The sequence below is a fragment of the Lolium rigidum genome, chromosome 7 (genome assembly GCF_022539505.1).
Source record: "Lolium rigidum isolate FL_2022 chromosome 7, APGP_CSIRO_Lrig_0.1, whole genome shotgun sequence".
NCBI lineage: Eukaryota > Viridiplantae > Streptophyta > Magnoliopsida > Poales > Poaceae > Lolium > Lolium rigidum.
In genome coordinates this window covers 286,199,169-286,222,757 of record NC_061514.1, presented here as the reverse complement: position 1 = coordinate 286,222,757, position 23,589 = coordinate 286,199,169, and the positions used below count along the sequence as shown (strand labels likewise).

Sequence of the window (23,589 nt, the reverse complement as noted above, 5' to 3'; positions counted from 1 at the left end):
GATCGAAAGAAAAAGTCAAGTTACCAAATATGAGGTGCCAAAAAAAATCCAAGGAAAGAAAGTTTTATAGTACATAGTGGATGACATGCGGGTCCCATTTAGCGACGCGGTATCACTTTGAGAGCGCGGGGATCGAAAGAAAAAGTCAAGTTACCAAATATGAGGTGCCAAAAAATCCAAGAAAAGAAAGTTTTATAGTACATAGTGGATGACATGCGGGTCCCATTTAGCGCAGCGGTATCCTGTTTGAGAGGCAGGGGATCGAAAGAAAAGTCAAGTTACCAAATATGAGGTGCCAAAAAAAATCCAAGAAAAGAAAGTTTTATAGTACATAGTGGATGACATGCGGGTCCCATTTAGCGACAGCGGTATCACCGTTTGAGAGGCGAGCAGGTGATCGAAAGAAAAAGTCAAGTGACCAAATATGAGGTGCCAAAAAAAATCCAAGAAAAGAAAGTTTTATAGTACATAGAGGATGACATGCGGGTCCCATTTAGCAGCAGCGGTATCACCGTTTGAGAGGCGGTAGGGGATCGAAAGAAAAAGGTAAGTGACCAAATATGAGGTGCCAAAAATAATTCAAGAAAAGAAAGTTTTATAGTACATAGAGGATGACATGCGGGTCCCAGTTAGCGACGGCGGTATCACCGTTTGAGAGGCGGCAGGGGATCGAAAGAAAAAGGCAAGTGACCAAATTTGAGGTGCCGAAAAAACTCCAAGAAAAGAAAGTTGATTGCACATAGAGGATGACATGCGGGTCCCATTTAGCGAGCGGCGGTCTCAACGTTTCCAAGGCGGCAAGGGATCAAAAGAAAAAGGAAGTAGCCGGAAACAGGGGGTCAAAAAAAATCCAAGAATAGAAAGAATTTTGGTTCATAGAGGATGACATGCGGGACCCATGATCCTGCATTGTAAACGGCTCGATCGGAGAACGTTGAACGAGATGGCGCGATCTAGAAAAAAAACAATGCCAGAGAGGCTGCCATCTGGGCCCTACATCCCTCGGCGGTGCGGATTTGCGTTGACTCGGCCGGCGAACCCGAGATTTCGAGATGCACCACGTCCCGGGCCACCATACGCGACGTTTTGGCCGCTTTCGTCGGGCTAGGTGGCCTCAAAAACGAGAAAAAAAAAGTTTTGACATGCACCATGGAGGGACCAAAATCGTCGGCCATGGTACACCAGCAACCACGGCGCGACTTCAACTTCGTCGGCCATGGCAACTTTTCTTGTAGTGTCTAAGATAGAAAGAATAGGTAAACTGACTCAACAATAAAGTAAAAGAATGGCCCTTCAAAGAGGAAAGCATCGATTGCTATATTTGTGCTAGAGCTTTGATTTTGAAAACATATAGAGAGCATAAAAGTAAAGTTTTGAGAGGTGTTTGTTGTTGTCAACGAATGGTAGTGGGCACTCTAACCCCCTGGCTAGACAAACCTTCAAAGAGCGGCTCCCATTTTATTTTATTTTTGGGTGGCACTCCTTCCAAACTTTCTTTCACAAACCATGGCTAACCGAATCCTCGGGTGCCTGCCAACAATCTCATACCATGAAGGAGTGCCTTTTTATTTTAGTTTTATTATGATGACACTCCTCCCCACCTTTGCTTTCTCAAGCCATGGCTAACCGAATCCTTCGGGTGTCGTCCAACAATCACATACCATGGAGGAGTGTCTATTTTTGTTAATTAATTTGGGACTGGGAATCCCATCGCCAGCTCTTTTTGCAATTTATTGGATAAGCGGATGAAGCCACTAGTCCATTGGTGAAAGTTGCCCAACAAGATTGAAAGATAAACTCCACATACTTCATCATGAGCTATAAAACATTGACACAAATAAGAGGTAATAACTTTTGAATTTGTTTAAAGGTAGCACTCAAGCAATTTACTTTGGAATGGCGGAGAAATACCATGTAGTAGGTAGGTATGGTGGACACAAATGGCATGAATATTGGCTCAAGTATTTGGATGCATGAGAAGTATTCCCTCTCTATACAAGGTTTAGGCTAGCAAGGTTATTTGAAGCAAACTCAAGTATAAAATGGTGCAGCAAGACTCACATATAAACATATTGTAAGCATTATAAGACTTTACATCGTCTCCTTGTTGTTCAAACACCTCAACCGAGAAAATATCTAGACTTAGAGAGACCAATCATGCAAACCAAATTTTAACAAGCTCTATGTAATTATTCATTAATGGGTACAAGGTACATGATGCAAGAGCTCAAACAAGATCTATATGAGCACAACAATTGCCAAGTATCACATTATTCAAGACATTATACCAATTACTACATGTAGCATTTCCCGTTCCCAACCATATAACAATTAACGAAGCAGTTTCAACCTTTGCCATGAAAATTAAAAGCTAAGAACACATGTGTTCATACGAACCAGCGGAGCGTGTCTCTCTCCCAAACAATCATTTATTCAAACAAAAACAAAAACAAAAACATACGGACGCTCCAAGTAAAGTACATAAGATGTGACCGAATAAAAATATAGTTTCAAGAGAAGGAACCCGATACTTTGTCGATGAAGAAGGGGATGCCTTGGGCATCCCCAAGCTTAGATGCTTGAGTCTTCTTGAAATATGCAGGGATGAACCACCGGGGCATCCCCAAGCTTAGACTTTTCATTCTTCTTGATCGTAGTATATCATCCTCCTCTCTTGATCCTTGAAAACTTCCTTCACACCAAACTTCAAGCAAACTCATTAGAGGGTTAGTGCATAATCAAAAATTCACATGTTCAGAGGTGACACAAATATTCTTTTCACTTCTGGACATTTCATAAAGCTACTGGACATTAATGGATCAAAGAAATGAATCCAACATAGCAAAAGAGGCAATGCGAAATAAAAGGCAGAATCTGTCAAAAACAGAACAGTCCGTAAAGACGAATTTAAAGATGGCACCAGACTTGCTCAAATGGAAAAACTCAAAACTAATGAAAGTTGCGTACATATCTGAGGATCACGCTCGTATATTGGCAGATTTTTTCGAATTTTCTACAGAGGCCTGTGACCAGATTCGTGACAGACAGCAATGTTGTTTCTGCGCAGCGATCCCAAATATAACATCAACTTTAACGTAGAAACTTTACTTGGCACAAAAACATGATAAGGAGAGGTTGCTACAGTAGTAAACAACTTCCAAGACACAAATATAAAACAAAGTACTGTAGCAAAATAACACATGGGTTATCTCCCAAGAAGTTCTTTCTTTATAGCCATTAAGATGGGCTCAGCAATTTTGGTGATGCTCCCGCAAGAAATAGTATTTGAATCAAAAGAGAGCTTCAAGAGGCAATTCAAAACACATTTAAGCCTAACATGCTTCCTATGAAAAAGAATCTTATACACAAATGAATTAATGAAGAACAAAGTAACAAGCATAAGAGGATAAAACACGAGTAACTTAAAGATTCTCAACATAAAGAGGGGAAACTTAATATTATTAAGATGCATATAACCATATTTCCCTCTCTCATAATAACTTTCAGTAGCATCATTGATGAAATCCACAATATACCCGTCACTTAAAACATTCTTATCATGGTTCATATGCATAGAAGTATCATTAATTTTGGCAGAAGAAGAGTTATTCTCATTAATAGTAATTGGAGCAAGATTATTATCAAGAATTTGAACATGGTAAACAAGTTGCATATTAAAAGGATTGTTTTTGGTAATCCAATCATGACTATGACAAGTTTCATAAGGATAGTTATAACCTATATCATAGCATTCTTTATAATAATCATCAAAGATCGGAGGCACGAGTGTCATCATAAGAAATAGAATAGTTATCTTTCACAGATCGGTTTATCTATGACCATACCATCATTGTTATTAGAAGGAGATGTATCAAGAACATAATGACCAGTAGCAAAAGGATTTTCAGACACCTCTTCCCCAAGCTTAGAGCTTTCTATATCATTATGGGAGGAAGCATGGATAGCACTGACACTATGGCAATTATTATCATTTTCAGAATTAGTTTCCCAGAGATTTGTAATATCAAAAGTAGTATGCTCATTCAAATCATGATCGCTAATGTATGTAAAGGGCATAGGAAGATCATCGTATTCAGATTCATTATCACAATAATCATTAGGAGCAACATACTTACGGTTACCTAGCGTTATCTCATTCACGCGGGGATACGCCGTTACCTCTTTCTTTTTATTCTTCTTCTTCTTCTTCTTCTTCTTCTCTTCCTTCTCCTCGTTCCCTTCTTTAGGAGGAAGAGGCTTGAAGGGTTGCTTGTCCGCATAACCTGATTTTCTTTTAGAAACAATAGAAGAAACTTGGGAGGATCCCTCCTTTTCATTAATTAGTTGAAAACACACAGCGGTCCTATCATATTTTGGCAAGGTGTCATCTTCTAAAATATTTTGTATGTAAGTATTTGTATGGCTATTATCAATGCAATAAGAAAAACACCCATGCATGACATCATCAATATCAGGATCTTTAATATTTAACAAAGAAATTTTTCTTGATAACTCTTCACACTTCAAAAATAAGGTAAGTTCATCATGCTGATTAGGAATAATTTCATCATCACAATACAAATTTGCAGCACTCATGGGGTTCGAATTATCATTGGAGGAGCATTGAAAATTAAAATGACCAACTCTATGGCAAAGTTCACAAATAAAAGGATAGAGGGCACACACTTTTTCTCCAAGATCATCTAGAGCCCTAGACCACTTTCTAGTTTTTTCATTCCTATGATGGATACAATATTCTTCCTCAATTTGATTAATTCCACAAGGTCTATGTATTCCACAAAAATTAACATGCTTATAGGAAGTAGCATTTTCAGGAGTTTGAGCATGCTCATTGCAATCATTTACAACAATTTCATTCTTCATGCAAGCCTCTTTAAAAGGTTCATGATACTTATCAAAATTCTTCCTAGGCAATTCAATGTGAGAAGCAAAAGCTTTATAAAGATTTGCAATAACTTGAGAGTCAAGACCATAAGTAGCACTCATATTTCGAAATTTATCGGTATTCATAAAAGTTTCAATGCATTCATAATCATAGTTTATACCTGATTCTTTACCTTTGTCATTCTCCCAATCTTCGAGCGTTCTCCTTAATCCGATCAAGAAGGTCCCTTTTAAACTCTTCTTTGTTGCGCGTGAATGATCCAGAACAAGTAGTATCCAAGCAAGGTCTTATCTTGAAAAGAAAATCTTGCATAGAAATTATCAATGATGATATTACCTGGAAGCTCATGATTGGGGCATTTGAGCATTAAAGTCTTCAATCTCTCCCATGCTTGGGCAATACTCTCTCCATCATGAGGCCAAAAATTATATATATGGTTTTGATCTTTGTGAATTTCACTTGGAGGATAGAACTTGGAATAAAATAGAGGCACAATATCCTTCCAATCAAGAGAGCGCCCGTCCTTCAATAGTTTATACCAATGCGCCGCTTCACCAGATAGTGACATAACAAATAATTTCTTTCTAACTTCATCCATTGAAATACCTGCACACTTGAATAACCCGCATAATTCATGCAAAAACAAGTAAATGATCTCCAGGATGGACAGTTCCATCCCCTTCATAGCGGTTATCCATAACACGTTCAATAATTTTCATAGGGATTTTATACGGAATACTTTCAGCAGGTGGATTTAAAATATCAGAAGCATCATTAGAGTAAAATATTTCTTCCAAAGTTGAGGAGCAAAAAAGATTATTTTTATGTAAACTAGCTTCCCCAAGCTTAGACTTCTTCATAGCATTAGCAGTAATTGCATTTATACTAATAACATTGCTACTATCATGTAAATAAAGTTCCATAGGTTTTTTAATTTTCGCATCAAACAATTCTAAATTAGGAAAAAGATTAAAAAGCTCACCAATTTTTTTGTTGTTTTCCATTATGCCTAACTAGTGAAAATAAAAACAAGAAACAAAAAGATGCAATTGCAGGATCTAAAGAAAATAGCTTCGAGTACTCACACACCGGCAACGAGTGCTAGGAAATAGCTTAGTAGTCGGAGGATGTGAATACCTTTTACCTTACCTCCCCGACAACGGCGCCGGAAAAGTGCTTGATGTCTACGGGAGCTTCTATTCTTGTAGACAGGTGTTGGGCCTCCAAGAGCGAGAGGTTTGTAGAACAAGCAGCAAGTTTCCCTTAAGTGGATTACCCAAGGTTTATCGAACTCGGGGAGGAAGAGGTCAAAGATATCCCTCTCAAGCAACCCCGTAATCACAAAGCAAGAAGTCTCTTGTGTCCCCAACACACCAAATACACTTGTCGTGTGTATAGGTGCACTAGTTCGGCGAAGAGATAGTGAAATACAAGTAATATGGATGTATATGAGTGGTAATAGCAATCTGAATAAAATATGACAGCGAGTAAACATGCAACAAAACAATAAACAAACGGAGATTCGATGCTTGGAAGCAAGGCCTAGGGATCCTGCTTTCACTAGTGGACACTCTCAACAATGATCACATAATAGGACTACTCTACACCCTTTTGTTGGATGATGAACACATTGCGTAGGATTACACGAACCCTCAATGCCGGAGTTAACAAGCTCCACAATTCAATGTTCATATTTAAATAACCTTAGAGTGCAAGATAGATCAACATAATTACACCAAGAACTAACATAGCATGCACACTATCACCATCGCGCCATGAAGGAGGCATAGATCACGTCAATACTTATCATAGCAATAGTTAACTTCATAATCTACAAGAGATCACAATCATAGCCTACACCAAGTACTGCACGAGGCACACACTGTCACCATTACATAGTGCAGGAGGAATAGGGTACTTTAATAACATCACTAGAGTAGCACATAGATGATATTCAGCTAGATCACATAAAGAGAGAGATGAACCACATAGCTACAGCGGAGCCCTCAGCCCCGGGGGTGAATTACTCCCTCCTCATCATGGAGACAGCGTTGGCGGTGAAGATGGCGGTGGAGACGGCGGTGGAGATGACTCCGGGGGCAATTCCCCGTCCGGCAGGGTGCCGGAACGAGACTTCGTCCCCCGAATCTTGATTTCGCGATGGCGGCGGCTCTGGAAGGTTTTCTCGGGTCTCGTCTTCTCCGTCGGTGTTTTTAGGTCAGGGACGATTAAATAGGCGAAGAGGTGGAGTCGGAGGGGCCACGGGGTGCCCACACCATAGGGGGGCGCCCCCCCCCGGGCCCGCGCCGGGGTGTGGTGTGGGGCCCCCTGGCTCCCCTCTCGTCCTTCTCCGGTGCTCTGGAAGCTTCCGGGAATTATAAGGTCCTCGGTCTTGATTTCGTCCGATTCTGAAAATATTTCTTTACTAGGATTTCTGAAACCAAAAATAGCAGAAAACAGCAACTGGCCTTTCGGCATATCGTCAATAGGTTAGTTCCGGAAAACGCATAATAATGACATATAATGTGTATAAAACATGTAGGTATCATCAATAAAGTAGCATGGAACATAAGAAATTATCGATACGTCGGAGACGTATCAATCCCCAAGCATGTGGCTTTTATAGTTTTTGTCCTCTACTCCCTTTCTCATAATATCATGTTTCATATCAAACAAAGAAGTATTTTCATCTCTATGATACTTTGGTGGCTATAAAATGGTTAGTTATCCATACAAATGATATGATAGATTCAACCATGATGCAGACTCTTGTAATTATTGGTTCAAGAATAAAATATGTACAAGACAACTATATTTTTATTTTGTTTTGTTATGGGATAAGTTTTAATGATATGGACTTTGCAATGGTTCCATTGGCATGAACAACACATGCTCAAGGTGGACCCCAATTTATCAATTGCCCATCCTTCTTTTTCCCAAATTTTATTTTTAATCGAACTTCTAAACTACTTGTTAGAAAACAACAGCTAAACTTAGTTTACATATTAGATTGATACAAATGTGTGCTCAAACTACTGAATAGTACATGAAATCATAAGGAGTACACCACAAAACATAAAACCATTAAATTTTAAATCTAACTCTCTTCCTATGCATTGACATTTTATATATGAATAAATAACAACAACTTTTTGGTAACCAATGCATATAATGATCAATAGCTTGCATTTTAAATAACATAGAAACATAAATAGAGCTCTTATTTCTTCCCCTCTCATAATAGTTGCAAGCATTAAAGGTAAACATAACCACATAGTTTAATAGAATCACCACATAAAGAACAACCATCTAATGAGTTTATGGCATCATCTATTTCTTTTATATCATCATAATCCTCCCACAAATTAGACATAATTGTTTCATACTGAGGACTATTAGGCAATAAAGGATCATCTTCATTTGCAATAGTATTAGAATGGGTTTTAGTAGGAACTTGTGTGTTGCCATTGTTGTGAATAGAAGATGGGTAGCTAATCTACTTCCTCCAGTTCTTCTTCTTGTTCTTCTATATCTTTTTCTTGGGGCTGCATGGGCATCCCCAAACTTAAGCTTTTATCATCTTCTTCCTGCAAAATATTAATACTCAGTTAGACAGCAAGAGATAGATTTTCACAGCATATAGAACATTATTCTTGGGCCAAGTAGAAGAAGAATATGCAAGAGCGCTACGGAAAAGCTGACATCCGCTGAAAGAAAAGATTTTTTGTTTGCTAGCATGGAGAAACTCCTGGAAAACGGACTGGAAAACGGACTGGAAAACGGACAGACTGAAGAAAAGAGGGTTGGAGGCGCTAGACTACTTTACCTTCTGTGATCAAGATCAAGTAGCTCCCATGTGTATGTCTCATTGCAAGCGAGACAACTTCATTTTGATGTAAACAGATCAATGTATCTTGTACATGTCCTGATTGCAGTTGAAGACGATTGTTCTATCCCTTTGGAAATCCCTACAATAGCTAGGAAATTAGTTGGTCATTGCTCAGAAACAATGATCATGTATGTTCCAGGAGTTGAAATGGTCATGTACATCCAATTATTATTTTCATGAGTGAACATTTACATATATACTAATATGAACTGCTTATGGAGCAGTGAACTAAGATGTATGCCGAAGTAGGCACAACACATGCATCTGAATTCAAGGTGAGCAGAGCAGCCTCTTCTCAGATTACTTTCATAATTTAGTGAATGAAGTTTTTTTACCTTTTGTACATGGTTCGTAACTGTGGTAACCTAAAATTTATTGGACTAGTGATAGTTGGGTAATGGAAGTACTGATCTAGTACGACAGACCAACCAAGGGCAATCCAACCCCCTTTGGATATCATGCAGAGCTTTTGGCAGCAATGAACTAGTAGCGTACATTGATCTGTTTACATCAAAATGCAATTGTCGCTCTTGCAATTTTATTTAGTTCTCCCAACCACAATTTGATTGCACACACAGCTTTTGGCAGCAATGAACTAGTACGGCTGATACGTCTCCGACGTATCGATAATTTCTTATGTTCCATGCCACATTATTGATGATATCTACATGTTTTATGCACATTATATGTCATATTCGTGCATTTTCTGGAACTAACCTATTAACAAGATGCCGAAGTGCCAGTTCCTGTTTTCTGCTGTTTTTGGTTTCGTAAATCCTAGTAACGAAATATTCTCGGAATTGGACGAAATCAACGCCCGGGTTCCTATTTTGCCCGGAAGCATCCAGAACACCCGAGAGTCGCAGAGGGGGGCCGCACAGGCCCCAGATGATAGGCCGGCGCGGCCCAGGCCCTGGCCGCTCCGCCTTATGGTGTCGTCGCCCCTTCGACCTTCTGACGCCGCCTCTTTGCCTATATAAAGGTCCCAGACCTAAAACCTCGATACGGAAAAACCACGGTACGAGAAACCTTCCAGAGCCGCCGCCATCGCGAAGCCAAGATCTGGGGACAGGAGTCTCTGTTCCGGCACGCCGCCGGGACGGGGAAGTGCCCCCGGAAGGCTTCTCCATCGACACCACCGCCATCTTCATCAACGCTGCTGTCTCCCATGAGGAGGGAGTAGTTCTCCATCGAGGCTCGGGGCTGTACCGGTAGCTATGTGGTTCATCTCTCTCCTATGTACTTCAATACAATAATCTCATGAGCTGCCTTACATGATTGAGATTCATATGATGATACTTGTAATCTAGATGTCATTGTGCTAGTCAAGTGAGTTTTACTTATGTGATCTCCGGAGACTCCTTGTCCCACGTGTGTAAAGGTGACAAGTGTGTGCACCGTGTGGGTCTCTTAGGCTATATTTCACAGAATACTTATTCACCGTTATGAATGGCATAGTGAAGTGCTTATTTATATCTCTTTATGATTGCAATGTGTTTTGTATCACAATTTATCTATGTGCTACTCTAGTGATGTTATTAAAGTAGTTTTATTCCTCCCGCACGGTGTAATGGTGACAGTGTGTGCATCCGTGTTAGTACTTGGCGTAGGCTATGATCATGATCTCTTGTAGATTATGAAGTTAACTATTGCTATGATGGTATTGATGTGATCTATTCCTCCTACATAGTGTGAAGGTGACAGTGTGCATGCTATGTTAGTACTTGGTTTAGTTGTGTTGATCTGTCATGCACTCTAAGGTTATTTAAATATGAACATTTAATTGTGGAGCTTGTTAACTCCGGCATTGAGGGTTCGTGTAATCCTACGCAATGGTGTTCATCATCCAACAAGAGAGTGTAGAGTATGCATTTATCTATTCTGTTATGTGATCAATGTTGAGAGTGTCCACTAGTGAAAGTATGATCCCTAGGCCTTGCTCCTAAATATCGCTATCGCTGCTTGTTTACCATGCTATCGCGTTACTACTGCTCGCGTTACTACCGCTTGTTTATCGTCCTGGGCAAAGCACTTTTCTGGTGCCGTTGCTACTACTTATTTATACCACCTGTATTTCACTATCTCTTCGCCGAACTAGTGCACCTATTAGGTGTGTTGGGGACACAAGAGACTTCTTGCTTTGTGGTTGCAGGGTTGCATAAGAGGGATATCTTTGACCTCTTCCTCCCTGAGTTCGATAAACCTTGGGTGATCCACTTAAGGGAAACTTGCTGCTGTTCTACAAACCTCTGCTCTTGGAGGCCCAACACTCGTCTACAAGAATAGAAGCACCCGTAGACATCAAGCACTTTTCCGGCGCCGTTGCCGGGGAGGAAAGGTAAAAGGCACTCATACTTCGGTTCCAGTGTAACGATACTTTTCTGGTGCCATTGTGTGTGTGCTCGAAGCTATTTTCTTTAGACTCTGCAATTGCGACATTTGGTTTCTTGTTTACACTAGTTAGGCATAATGGACAACAATGAGCTTTTTATTCTATTTCCTGATTTAAGACATGGATGGTTTGATGCGAAAATTAAAAATCCCATGGAACATATTAATATGAATGCTTTGAACACTATTGTTGCTAATGCTATGGAAAATTCTAAGCTTGGGGAAGCTGGCTTTGATGAGCATGATATTTTTAGTCCCCCAAGCATTGAGGAGAAAATTTTCTTTGATGATACTTTGCCTCCCATTTATGATGATTATAATGATAGTAGTCTTTTGTTACCACCTGTTATGGAGGATAAATTTGATTATGATTACAATATCCCTCCTATATTTGATAGCTACTTTGTTGAATTTGCTCCCACTACAATTAATAAGAATGACTATGCTTATGTTGGGAGTAGTAATTATTTTATGCATGAGACTCATGATAAGAATGTTTTATGTGATAGTTATATTGTTGAGTTTTCTCATGTTGCTACTGAAAGTTATTATGAGAGAGGAAAATATGGTTGTAAAAAATTTCATGTTACTAAAACACCTCTCTATGTGCTGAAATTTTTGAAGCTACACTTGTTTTATCTTCCTATGCTTGTTACTTTGCTCTTCATGAACTTGTTTATTTACAAGATTTCTTTTCATAGGAAGCATGTTAGACTTAAATGTGTTTTGAATTTGCCTCTTGATGCTCTCTTTTGCTTCAAATACTATTTCTTGCGAGTGCATCATTAAAGCTGCTTGAGCCCATCTTAATGGCTATAAAGAAAGAACTTCTTGGGAGATAACCCATGTGTTTTTTTTACTACAGTACTTTGTTTTATATTTGAGTCTTGGAAGTTGTTTACTACTGTAGCAACCTCTCCTTATCATGTTTTTGTGCCAAGTAAAGTTTATATGTTAAAGTTGATGTTATATTTGGGATCGCTGCGCAGAAACAGCATTGCTGTCTCGTCACGAATTCTGGCACAAGTCTCTGTAGAAAATTCGAAAAAATCTGCCAATTTACGAGCGTGATCCTCAGATATGTACGCAACTTTCATTAGTTTTGACTTTTTCCATTTGAGCAAGTCTGGTGCCATTTTAAAATTCGTCTTTACGGACTGTTCTGTTTTTGACAGATTCTGCCTTTTATTTCGCATTGCCGCTTTTGTTAAGTTGAATGAGTTTCTTTGTTCCATTAACTTTCAGAAGTTTTGTGCAATGTCCAGAAGTGTTAAGAATGATTGTGTCACCTCTGAACATGTGAATTTTTGATTATGCACTAACCCTGTAATGAGTTTGCTTGAAGTTTGGTGTGGCGGAAGTTTTCAAGGGTCAATAGAAGAGGGTGATATAATGTGATCGAGAAGAGTGAAAGGTCTAAGCTTGGGGATGCCCCCGTGGTTCATCCCTGCATATTTCAAGAAGACTCAAGCGTCTAAGCTTGGGGATGCCCAAGGCATCCCCTTCTTCATCGACAGAGTATCAGGTTCCTTCTCTTGAAACTATATTTTTATTCGGTCACATCTTATGTTCTTTACTTGGAGCGTCGGTTTGTTTTTGTTTTTGTTTTTGTTTGAATAAAATGGATCCTAGCATTCACTTTGTGGGAGAGAGACACGCTCCGCTGTTGCATATGGACAAATATGTCCTTAGACTTTACTCATAATGTTCATGGCGAAGTTTCTTCTTCGTTAAATTGTTATATGGTTGGAATTGGAAAATGCTACATGTAGTAATTCTAAAATGTCTTGGATAATGTGATACTTGGCAATTGTTGTGCTCATGTTTAAGCTCTTGCATCATATACTTTGCACCTATTAGTGAAGAAATACATAGAGCATGCTAAAATTTGGTTTGCATAATTGGTCTCTCTAAGGTCTAGATAATTTCTAGTATTGAGTTTGAACAACAAGGAAGACGGTGTAGAGTCTTATAATGTTTTCAATATGTCTTTTATGTGAGTTTTGCTGCACCGGTTCATCCTTGTGTTTGTTTCAAATAGCCTTGCTAGCCTAAACCTTGTATCGAGAGGGAATACTTCTCATGCATCCAAAATCCTTGAGCCAACCACTATGCCATTTGTGTCCACCGTACCTACCTACTACATGGTATTTCTCCGCCATTCCAAAGTAAATTGCTTGAGTGCTACCTTTAAATAATTCAAAATTTATCACCTCTTAATTGTGTCAATGTTTTATAGCTCATGAGGAAGTATGTGGTGTTTTATCTTTCGATCTTGTCATTTACTTTTGACAGACTTTCACAATGGACTAGTGGCACATCCGCTTATCCAATAACTTTGCAAAAAGAGCTGGCGATGGGGTTCCTGACCCCAATTAATTAACTTTCATTAATAATTCTCTTCACATGTTTTGCTCTGATTCATCAGTAAGCAACTTAATTTTGCAAATAGACACTCCTCCATGGTATGTGATTGTTGGAAGGCACCCGAGGATTCGGTTAGCCATGGCTTGAGAAAGCAAAGGTTGGGAGGAGTGTCATCCATAAATAAATAAATAAAAACTAAACTAAAGTGCATGTGTAAACAAAAGAGAAGAGGGATGATCTACCTTGCTGGTAGAGATAACGTCCTTCATGGGAGCCGCTCTTGAAAGTCTGGTTGATGAGGTAGTTAGAGTGCCCACTACCATTCGTTGACAACAACAAACACCTCTCAAAATTTTACTTTTATGCTCTCTTTATGTTTTCAAAACCAAAGCTCTAGCACAAATATAGCAATCAATGCTTTCCTCTTTGAAGGAACTTTCTTTTACTTTTATGTTGAGTCAGTTCACCTATCTCTCTCCACCTCAAGAAGCAAACACTTGTGTGAACTGTGCATTGATTCTTACATACTTGCATATTGCATTTGTTATATTACTCTATGTTGACAATTATCCATGAGATATACATGTTACAAGTTGAAAGCAACCGCTGAAACTTAATCTTCCATTGTGTTGCTTCAATGTCTATACTTTAAATTATTGCTTTATGAGTTAACTCTTATGCAAGACTTATTGATGCCTGTCTTGAAAGTGCTATTCATGAAAAGTCATTGCTTTATGATTCAGTTGTTTACTCATGTCATTACCATTGTTTTGATCGCTGCATTCATTACATATGCTTACAATATGATCAAGTTTATGATGGCATGTCACTTCAGAAATTATCTTTGTTATCGTTTTACCTGCTCGGGACGAGCAGAACTAAGCTTGGGGATGCTGATACGTCTCCGACGTATCGATAATTTCTTATGTTCCATGCCACATTATTGATGATATCTACATGTTTTATGCACATTATATGTCATATTCGTGCATTTTCTGGAACTAACCTATTAACAAGATGTCGAAGTGCCAGTTCCTGTTTTCTGCTGTTTTTGGTTTCAGAAATCCTAGTAACGAAATATTCTCGGAATTGGACGAAATCAACGCCCGGGTTCCTATTTTGCCCGAAGCATCCGGAACACCCGAGAGTCGCTAGAGGGGGGCCACACGAGCCCCGAGATGATAGGCCGGCGCGGCCCGGGCCCCGGCCGCGCCGCCTTATGGTGTCGTCGCCCCTTCGACCTTCCGACGCCGCCTCTTTGCCTATATAAAGGTCCCAGCACCTAAAACCTCGATACGGAAAAACCACGGTACGAGAAACCTTCCCGAGCCGCCGCCATCGCGAAGCCAAGATCCGGGGGACAGGAGTCTCGTTCCGGCACGCCGCCGGGACGGGGAAGTGCCCCGGAAGGCTTCTCCATCGACACCACCGCCATCTTCATCAACGCTGTCTGTCTCCCATGAGGAGGGAGTAGTTCTCCATCGAGGCTCGGGGCTGTACCGGTAGCTATGTGGTTCATCTCTCTCCTATGTACTTCAATACAATAATCTCATGAGCTGCCTTACATGATTGAGATTCATATGATGATACTTGTAATCTAGATGTCATTGTGCTAGTCAAGTGAGTTTTACTTATGTGATCTCCGGAGACTCCTTGTCCCACGTGTGTAAAGGTGACGAGTGTGTGCACCGTGTGGGTCTCTTAGGCTATATTTCACAGAATACTTATTCACCGTTATGAATGGCATAGTGAAGTGCTTATTTATATCTCTTTATGATTGCAATGTGTTTTGTATCACAATTTATCTATGTGCTACTCTAGTGATGTTATTAAAGTAGTTTTATTCCTCCTGCACGGTGTAATGGTGACAGTGTGTGCATCCGTGTTAGTACTTGGCGTAGGCTATGATCATGATCTCTTGTAGATTATGAAGTTAACTATTGCTATGATGGTATTGATGTGATCTATTCCTCCTACATAGTGTGAAGGTGACAGTGTGCATGCAATGTTAGTACTTGGTTTAGTTGTGTTGATCTGTCATGCACTCTAAGGTTATTTAAATATGAACATTTAATTGTGGAGTTTGTTAACTCCGACATTGAGGGTTCGTGTAATCCTACGCAATGGTGTTCATCATCCAACAAGAGAGTGTAGAGTATGCATTTATCTATTCTGTTATGTGATCAATGTTGAGAGTGTCCACTAGTGAAAGTATGATCCCTAGGCCTTGCTCCTAAATATCGCTATCGCTGCTTGTTTCTCATTCTTGCGTTACTACTGCTGCGTTACTACTGCTTGTTTACTGTCCTGGGCAAAGCACTTTTCTGGTGTCGTTGCTACTACTTACTTATACCACCTATATTTCACTATCTCTTCGCCGAACTAGTGCACCTATTAGGTGTGTTGGGGACACAAGAGACTTCTTGCTTTGTGGTTGCAGGGTTGCATGAGAGGGATATCTTTGACCTCTTCCTCCCTGAGTTCGATAAACCTTGGGTGATCCACTTAAGGGAAACTTGCTGCTGTTCTACAAACCTCTGCTCTTGGAGGCCCAACACTGTCTACAAGAATAGAAGCACCCGTAGACATCAACGGCAGACCAACCAAGGGCAATCCGGCGGTAGGCGGCAAGATGTGGCAGGTTAGAGCATTTAACGACATCTCCAGATGTATGTGCATGCAGCTGCTTCTTCGGTCAACAATGCTGACTCATGGTGTGCCAACACTGCATGTATTCTTAGAGTTATGGTGCAAGTTAAATGTTTTAGAAGTATTTAAAATTTGTGTATTTGATCTTGAACTTTGGCTTTGGAGTAACATGTCCCGTGTAACACACATGCTTTGTACTATGCTTTTGTTGAATTCAATATGAGATTATGCCTACGGAATGCTATATTGTACCTTGCATGCTTGTTATTACATATTCATAAAAATGTAATTGTTTTTTTTTTTGAGATGATGTAATTGTTTTTTAACACCGAAATTCATACCAGTGACAATCATGATAATGTGCCAGCCACTAGAGAACCTAACATGGATGCAACCTTCCATCATACCGATGACATAGTCTATGTTTTCTACCGCTCACTAGAACACCTACCAGTGACGGGAAACCTTCTCATCAGTAGTGACGAGCAGTACTAGTGGCAGCATACTAGTGACAAGCATCTTGCTCATCAATGGTGTGCAAAGTATGCCTATCACTAGTAAGGGTTTCTACAATAGTGAGAGCATCGATCACTTGCTTCTAAGTTGTCCCCTCTCTCCAGAATTTTGGTTTGGCCTATGTCAAGCACGAGGGCAGGCGGGCATGATACCCATGCACCATGAGACAGTTAGAGATGGTGTTATCCAGTTGCCACGAGCCAACAAATGATGAGAAGGAAAGAGAGAAGTGTCTTGGCGATCACAAGCATGTGAAGATTTTGGCTAGAAGGAAATGTGCACGCACCTTCGACATAAAAAGCTCGATGGCAAATGTGATGGTTGATGCAGTGTTAGCAGAACTAAATCTCTGGGAGTTGGCAAAGATAAAAGCGGGTAGGCACGAGGAGTAGGCTTGGTTAGAGCAAGTACAATAAGTTCTAGTCAACTGACTATAAAGATTAAAATATATATTCTTCCTTAGTTGGAGGAGGAAGAAGAAGAGAGAGAAGGTGTGTGGGCACTTATGCAAGAGCTAGCTCTAGCATCGTGCTCTTAGACACTTTGTAAGAATGAAATGTGGACCATGTATTAGTAAAATAGTACATTTTTATAGCCAATTATTGTATACACTAGCTATAAGTTAGCTATAGATGACATGGCATTTGCTTATAACCAACAGTTAGCTATACTACTGAACTTGCTCTTATCGCCGGAGGGGTGTAATGAAAACTATGTAAAACCCCCTTTCTAAATTTTAATGGAAAAATATGCAACCATTGGTTGCCTGTTCTTGAAGGGCGAGTTTGGTTGCTCGCATGGGTTTTCTCCTACAGTGCCACTTAGCCCGCCACCTAGATTAATCGTCTAAATCAGCAAAAATAGTACAAATCAATTGTGCATGCAACGATTAGGCACGATAGTAATCTTGGTAACACAGATCTACGCATTTTCAAGCGGCTCAGTGTGTTTGACAACTTACAGCCATTGATGAACCTCGAGGAGCACTGCCTAAAGCAGAGAAAATGCACCGACGTTGGAGTCAAGGAAGTCCTCTGAGATGAGGGCTTCGAGTGTCAGGTTCTCCACCATTGCGGCATTATTCTTCGATCTATCGGCAACCCAGTGGAATCGCCGACGGCGAGAGGAAAGAGATAAGATGAGCGGGTGTGTGGGTGAGAAAAAAGAGTGAGAGGCGAGAAGCCGGTGAGACGATTTATGGCACCCCTTCTTGATGCGTGCCGGCTTCACCCCTCTTTTCCCCACGCGTGCACGTCTTTTGCCAAGTTGCGCTTGCCAGTGCCTACCCACCGATAACGCCTGAATCGAGCGTGCCTAGGGAGTAAACTTTTGGACGACTTTGAGGGTTGTGTGATGCACGTGCGCAAAATGCCGTGGCAAACTAATCAACCTAAACTTAGCCCAGCTCGCGTGAAAACAACATTGCGAGGAACCAACCTCACCCAAAAAAAAAACCTACTTTATGAAGGAAAAAAAAGGGAAGTTGGTGTGAAACCGGACAAGGCATTTCTAAACTCGGTGTGGATGCTCCTGGTTGAATTTTTTTAAAAAAGGCAAACAAATTTTAAAAATCTGAAAATATCGGACAATGAACATGAACAAGTGTCCTAAGTGCACACCAAAAATCCCCAAGAAAAAAGATATGTAGTGGTCTGTGTCACAAAAATTTCAGATTTGTTTGAATTTGTTTGCTATTTGTTTTTTGTTTTTTTATGTAACCAGGAGCATCTACACCTGAGTTCAAAACTATTTTTTGGGTGTGAAACCAAACAAGTTTTGCATAGTCGTTGCGAAGGAAACAAGGGAGGCAGGGCAGTGTGAAACGGAACAGGTTTTCTTTGCACACTCGTTGGCCTTCAATGTTACCTCGGGAACTAGCCGGCCGCGCGGGCATCGAGCAGTCACCACTTCTATTTCTTCCATAAAAAGGGATGAAACACCCACGCATCTCACCTCTAGCCTCCAAACGACCTGCAACTCTCGAAAACATGGAAGCAGCTACCATGCCGCCGGCGCCACCACCTCAGCGTGTCCAAGACATGGTCGAACTCGTCGAAGAGATCCTCCTCCGCCTCCCGCCGAACGAGCCTGACAGCCTCGTCCGTGCGGCAGTCGTATGCAAGCCATGGCGCAGACTCCTCTCCAGCCACCGCTTCCGCCGTCTCTATCGTGACTGCTTCCACAGAAAACCTCCTATGCTAGGATTCTTCCAGAGCTCCCTCTTGTTGGGGTCGCCGTCGGGGTCGACATTCTTCGATACTTACCTCGCAAAAAAAGGATCCCTTTTGAACCCTGCCTCCACCAAAGGCTTCTTGCCGCGTGATCCCGACGGCAGGTATGGTGTGTTCGACTGCCGCCACGGTCGCGTGCTCCTAAAGTGCTGGGACTACGATAACTACTGGGCCGGCGTGTCCAAGTATGTCGTCTGGGACCCTATGACGGGCAGCCAGAGGCCGCTGCTTACGCCCTACCAACGCGGCGGCGTGAATCATGGGGTGGCAGTTCTATGTGCGGTTGGCGATTGTGACCACAGCGCCTGCCACATGGGTCCGTTTCATGTGGTTTACATCACCCTTGACAACGAGAATGAGCTTGGAGACAGAGCATGGGCGTACGTCTACTCCTCCAAGACTCGTAAATGGAGCGAACGGGCCTTTCTTCAGCTGCCTGGGGATAATGATCACGACATGGATAAAAGGCCTTTTGTTCTCCTCGTTGCAGAAGCATTGTTTTCCCTCATTATTACCTTTACGCCAACAAAAACACGCCAAGTTATCAAGTATGATTTAGGCGATGAATCCCTATCCGTATTTAACGTGCCCCCCATGGTCGCCGATTGGTTCGAGATACCACCAGCTCTCGTCACAGCCGAAGACGGTGGGCTCGGCCTGGCGCACGTGGACAAGTTCAGCCTCCACCTGTGGTCTTACGACGACGGGGTTGCGGAGTGGACACTCGACAGAGTCATTGATCTCAACAAGATGTCTCTCCCAATTGGCGACCCCATGATCGCACCACAGGTGGCTGGAGCTGTGGAGGGCGCTCGTTCCATCTTTGTAGTCACTGATCTTGGTGCCTATATGATCGATCTCAACTCACTGACGTCCAAGAAGCTGTCTCAGGAGATATGTTCAAGTGCTAAAGAAAATGTCGTATTTCACGTCTTTCCCTACCTTAGCTTCTTCAATCGACCAGGTACGTTTCATCTGAAAATGTTTATCTCTGCTCGTATTTTATTCTTCCTTATGTTCTGCACTTCATTTTTGGAACATAGAACTGCCAAGCAAGATTTGTTTCGGAAATATGTTGTGTTTCTAATCCTTTAACGCCACTGACCAGATAACATTACCGGAGGAGGCGCTGCTTCTATTCGGCGAAGCAAACGTAACAGGAGGCCCAACCCAAAGTACCTGTGAGCCCAAGCTCATCTACCGCGCGACCAAGGGGTGCGCCACCAGCTGTTATGGCCAGCAGTGACCAAGGGGAAAAGGTGTGGAGAAACAAGACATGGAACTAGCAGCCGGCTCTCTTCTTGGATCGCCTTCTCTTCCTGCCGACTTTGTGTAATTTGGCACGATTTGTATCGGATCCTTTATCAGTAGTAGTGCGATCATGACACTTCATGTTCTAAATTCTATACTTATATAATTGACCAGTAGCAGCCGCACATTAAGGACAAAATGAAGATGAATGGATGCTGCAGATTCATGATATGATAAAGTACCTGTAGGCTGATTTGGTCGTAATTAAAGAAGTTATATTTGAACCTTGAGCAAGGCTCCGAACAGCGAACAATATGGACGTGTTTCTACTTAGTGTTAGTTCTGGGTTTGAGTCTTCTATGTGTACTCCGTATTCAGGAAGATGGAGGATTCTGATCCGGCCAGTTGCAAGGTCTATTCAGCTTCCTGTTGCATGATTTCTTTGTCGTACGTAGTATACTCACTTTTCTAAAGTCTTTTATGTAGTACTATAATGTTTTATTCCGACCCTATCATGCATTACAACCTCAATTTACTTCTAACCTTACTAGGAGGAATTGCCCATATTGGTTTCTAATAAGCTGGAACAGAAACTGGAGTCACTCTTTGTTTCACTACTTTCATTTATACTCAGCCCCATATGTTGTTTCCGATTTTCGTCTCCGCCTATCCTTTGCTTTATTTTTCTCCAGAACTACTTTCTACCCTAAAAGCAACTGGCAAAGTTCATATTGCTGAACAGGTATCAGTGTAAATCCGAGTGGGGCATTTACCAAACACTTACGACTGCAAATAGAAACTAAGTTATATTGAAATGGTTTTACAGTGCTATTACTCCCGAAATCTGACAAATTCCTTAAGAGAGATACACGTTAATACCACTGTTCCAAATATCGGCCGATATATCAGTTAACTGGCCGTTTAACTGCAGATCGGAGGCTGACCGAAACGAGAAGGCCCTTCTCGGTGCGTTAACTGGTCTAGCCGATTAATCGGTCTGACAAGCCGATTTATTGGGAATATGCAGTTAACCGGTACTCGTTTTTGGGCTAAATAGGCCCACGAGGCTGTGCGGCCCGTGCCTCTCTCCAATTCCCACCCCTCCAGCTAGTTAGGGCTTTAGATTTGGGAGCTCCCCAGCGAGTACTCCGCACTCTCACGCTCGATCCGGTCGACCGCCGGCCAGGACCACGCCGCCGCCGGCCAGAGAATCCAACCAGCGCCGGATCTCCGCATCCAGGACCTTTCCTTCGACCCCTGCTCTCCCTCTCCAGTCAGCCCCCCTTCTTTCTGACCGCGCCCCTGCCTGAGCTGCCGCATGGTCGTCCGCCTGAGCTGCTGCCTATGCCGCCACCACTAGATCTCTTTTCATGGTTTCTCCGGCAAGCAAGATATGGCCTTCTTCCTCCTCTGATGCTCCTAATCTGCTTGTTGTGGCTGATGTTCTACCGATTAATGGACGACCGATAAATTCAGTTAATCGGCCGATTCGCCGATTAATCGCTTCCGAGCAGTTACCAGTTAACGATATCGTGAACATTGGTTAATACTACTTTCATGATCTACAATAAACCACTACTTTGTTGTTTCAGGCTAAAAATAACTTACCACATCGTTCTGAAACTGTGCGCAGTTGATGACAATGTTGAACGATTCTGCATCCCTCTTTGAACCGAAGAAGTTCTCCTGGCTGGTTGCAGACGCGACATATCTCCATCGCTGAAATACAAGAAAAAAGTCGAATCAGAAAAAGATTGAGAAGAAAATCCGAAAAAGATGAATCGAAAAAACCCCTATCCGGAATGGAGAAAAATACAGAGGATATAAAATCTCAAATCAATGTGGGAAACAAACTAGATTGAACAAAATGTAGAAGAACACTATACTTAAGCGTATGAGTAATCGATGAATGTTTGGAGAAATCTGGAGAAAACCAAGAGGATGAACTGGCGTAGGTTACCGTAGTGCCGTCATCGTTGAAACTGGCGGGCACACATTTTCAGGTTTGTCCACAGGCGACGGTTCTTATTGTACATCGTCTGCACAAAGCAACTCTTTGAGGAGCTGTTGTTTACCAACCACCTAAGGACATATGAGACGGTAGCAAATACAGACCGTCTCCAATCCTCCGATACTTGGGATAAAACCGAGTCAACTGGGAGTCTCTAAGTGGCAAGTTTGTACTAGTGGTAGTTATGTAGGGATTCGCAGCATAGAAAAATAAAGTTCCTACGTAACAATGAATAAACCACCAAGATCTAATCCAGGAGATGCATGTAACGATGCGGTAGCATGTAACAATACGATAACTTGATTTGTGTACCAGTGCAAATTGGATGCAGAAGCTTACAGGTTGGTGTTGATGTAGACGATCACGATCCGTTCAATCTTGGTGATCCAACTCGATCAACTCCGTCGCTTGTATGGCTTGACATTGTCGGCTCCTTCTTATTCCAGAAAGTTGGAATCGAGGTAGAGAGATCGCTCCGCTGTCACGACGAACTTGGTGCAATCCGGCAGGGCTTCGCCCGTACTATCTTTTCGAAGTTCGCCGGAATTAGGGTTCCAGCGAGATTTCGGCGATCACCGGCAGAGGTACGAGAACCAACAGAAGTAAATGGCAAAGGACGGAGGAGGACTCCGACGATTACAGGCGACAACCGACGGCGGCGAGAAGGCCGGCGATGGGCAGCGGCCGTTGATGGCGGCGGGGTGGCTGACGGTAGCTTGGCGGCGGTGCTGCGTGTGGAGAGCTCAGGGCTGCGTGGCTCTTGTGGACTTGTGATATTATGGACAGCCCCCGGCTCATGTATATAAAGGCTCGGACCCGAGAGGCCGTAGGATCTCTTAATTCTAATTGGACTCTCGGTCAAACCTTGTCAAACTCATATTGGCACCAAATAAGGAAGTCCCCGACTGTATCGGAATAGGAAGAGGAAAGCTCCTCCCTCCCACTCCCAAACCGAGTGGAGGGAGGACTTTCCCTCTCCCACTCGGCCATGGCCGCTAGCCGGCCGGCTGTCCCACTTGGCGTGCAGGTGGGGCCCACTCGGCTCTAGGCTAGGTGGGTTCCCCCTTCCGGAACTTTCTGGTACAACAGAAAATCTGGAACTTTCTGGAACCATTCAGATACTTACCATATATATTTCTATAGGTTTGTCGACCTTCTGAATCCATCCGTGATATTCCCAAATCCATTAGGGACACTGAAAACACTGCACTTGATATCTCTATCCCTAGCGGCGTCGAACCTTAAGTGTGTGACCCTACGGGTTCGCGATTATGCGGAAATGACTAGGTCCATAGCCAATGGTTAATTAACCGAAAGACCTGGAGATCCATATTAACCCCCACATATTGATGATCTTATCGAGTGAACCCCTTATGTC

At 42.0% G+C, this 23,589-nt stretch overlaps 1 protein-coding gene and 1 non-coding gene across 2 annotated transcripts; both read left to right on the top strand.

Moving 5' to 3' along the window:
- The first annotated feature begins 5,247 nt into the window (after window positions 1-5,247).
- Window positions 5,248-5,353, top strand: LOC124679900. Its single transcript, XR_006995322.1, has one exon. It is a non-coding gene; the product is annotated as a small nucleolar RNA R71 (small nucleolar RNA).
- Window positions 5,354-18,721: 13,368 nt separating this feature from the next.
- On the top strand, window positions 18,722-20,494 carry LOC124672901. The gene is made up of 2 exons (XM_047209059.1): window positions 18,722-19,913; window positions 20,058-20,494. The coding sequence occupies exons 1-2, from the start codon at window positions 18,722-18,724 to the stop codon at window positions 20,132-20,134; spliced, it is 1,269 nt and encodes a 422-aa protein (XP_047065015.1). The 3' UTR covers window positions 20,135-20,494.
- The last annotated feature ends 3,095 nt before the right edge of the window (window positions 20,495-23,589 follow it).

Coding starts and splice junctions, on each gene's coding strand:
- LOC124672901 (XM_047209059.1), top strand. CDS start 18,722: ATGCCGCCGGCGCCACCACCTCAGCGTGTCCAAGACATGGTCGAACTC. Junction 19,914..20,057: donor TAGCTTCTTCAATCGACCAG/GTACGTTTCATC, acceptor GCCACTGACCAG/ATAACATTACCGGAGGAGGC.